The sequence below is a fragment of the Gavialis gangeticus genome, unplaced genomic scaffold (genome assembly GCF_001723915.1).
Source record: "Gavialis gangeticus isolate Ggan-Ray unplaced genomic scaffold, GavGan_comp1, whole genome shotgun sequence".
In the NCBI taxonomy this organism is placed as follows: Eukaryota; Metazoa; Chordata; order Crocodylia; family Gavialidae; genus Gavialis; species Gavialis gangeticus.
In genome coordinates, this window is record NW_017729024.1 from 163,731,155 (window position 1) to 163,732,934 (window position 1,780).

The window sequence follows — 1,780 nt, forward strand, 5'->3', positions numbered from 1 at the left end:
CCAGTGGCTGCCCACCCTCTCCTTGACACCTCCAGTGATGGCAAGTCCACAGCTCCCCTGGCATCTCTCCCACTGCCTCCCTGCTTTAACAGTGACATTTATCCTAAGACCCAGGCAAGGGGAGGAACAGAGCATTGAAGTGAGGTGCACCAAAGGGTGGGCAATTGGGGGCCAATGCACTATGGCTCCATCAGCCGCATGCCAGGCAGTGCCGCCCCCGGGGGCCCATGCACTCACCTCCTGGGAGATGTCCTCGCGTGGGGCCAGCTGTTGGCTGATGGCAGCCAGGGAGGCCTGGTCCACATCTCGCATGCACTTGTTCAGCACCTCGATGGCCTCGTCACACTCCTGCTGCCCCGGTGCCTTGTCTCTGCATGACAGGAGCCGGCATCCTCAGGCTGAGCATCAAGCTGAAGTTGCTGCCCTGCAGCGTGGCTGGGGCCCCCAGACTCCCAGGGCCATTGGAGAGGCCTCCCTGGGCTCTGGCCAGTGCTCCCACCACCCTCCTGCTGCTTTGACTGGTGGCTGGCTCAGGTGCTGCCAGGCATGTGCCCCTTGGCTCAGCATCCACCAGAGCACAATGGGGCAGTAGGGTGCAGGGGGCAAAAGCCAGAGAAGAGCTGTATCTCCTCCACCAGGCCAAGTCAGAGGCCCAGACTCCCTGTTCCCCAACCCCTGCCTTCCCTGACAGACATTGGCCCTGGGGAAGTCCAGGCAGTGTGGGGCACCAGCCCTCACACTAGGCTACAGAGTGTACACTCCCCCCCGCCCCGTGCTGAATAGGACGGGTCTACTGCAGATGCAGGCAGCCAGCCAGCCCTGCAGCACTCCCACTCGGGGCACACTGCCGAGCAGAGCTAGAGCCTTTGTGGGGTGATGAGAACCAAGCTGGGGCACCAGCCACCATGGCCCGGCCTGCAGCTCAGAGCAGGTGGCACTGGCATGGGCGAGACCCTGGTGCAGGCACTGCTCTCACCTCATGTTCGTGATGAGCTTCTTGATGGAGTCGGAGACGGTGCGAGAGTGCCCAGCCAGCACTGACCACTGGGGCGGGTCTCTGGGGTTGACAGCAAGTGAACGGGCCGTCTGGATGAGCCCGGCCGAGCTCTCCAGCATAGTCTTGGCTGAGGAGATGATGGGCTCCATGGCTCGGCGCCCCTGCAGGGGAGCAGCCCAGTGAGCCAGCAGCACACCCTTCCTCTTGGCCCCTGCAGCCAGGGCTCACACACTCCCACACCCTCCCCTGGGCTGGGGTAGACCCTGCTGACTCCCCCCCGACACCCCAAGACTCCCAGTGCTACCACCCCACTGGGCCCCCAGGCCCGACTCTCACCTCAGGGCTGATCTGGGCAGGGACGGTGGCAAACTCCGGGTTGGAGGCGAAAGCCGTCAGGTTGTCCACAGCCTCGATGAGGGGGGCGGTGGCCGCCCGGCAACGTTCCCGGTTCTCCTCATTAAAGGCTCCATCCAGTGCCTGGGCCAGGTGGAGAGACAGCATCTCGCAGCAGCACAGACAGTCCCCCACCCGCCCGATGCCCGCCTTCCCTGCACCCCTCTGCAGCCATGCCTGCCTTGCTGGCAGCAGCCGGGTAGTACCTTGATGGTCTTGACCAAGCTGGCGGTGCTGTTGGCCACCTCCTTGGCGGACTGCACAAACTGGCGCTTGGCCACAGGGTTGGCGGTGCGGGATGAGGCCAGGCGGCAGGCATTGCACAGGGCCGAGGTGTGCTTGGCTACAATGGTGGCGGCTGACAGCACCTGTGAGGGAGGGGAGGGGAGG

General features: G+C 64.4%; 1 protein-coding gene across 1 annotated transcript in view; it reads right to left on the minus strand.

Annotated features, from left to right (window-relative positions):
* The window catches only part of TLN1 (talin 1), an 83,099-nt gene that overhangs the window by 14,517 nt on the left and 66,802 nt on the right, over positions 1-1,780 (minus strand). The window contains 4 exon segments of the mRNA XM_019518014.1: positions 238-370; positions 977-1,158; positions 1,334-1,474; positions 1,597-1,758. Of these exon segments, the coding sequence (XP_019373559.1) occupies positions 238-370; positions 977-1,158; positions 1,334-1,474; positions 1,597-1,758 (618 nt within the window).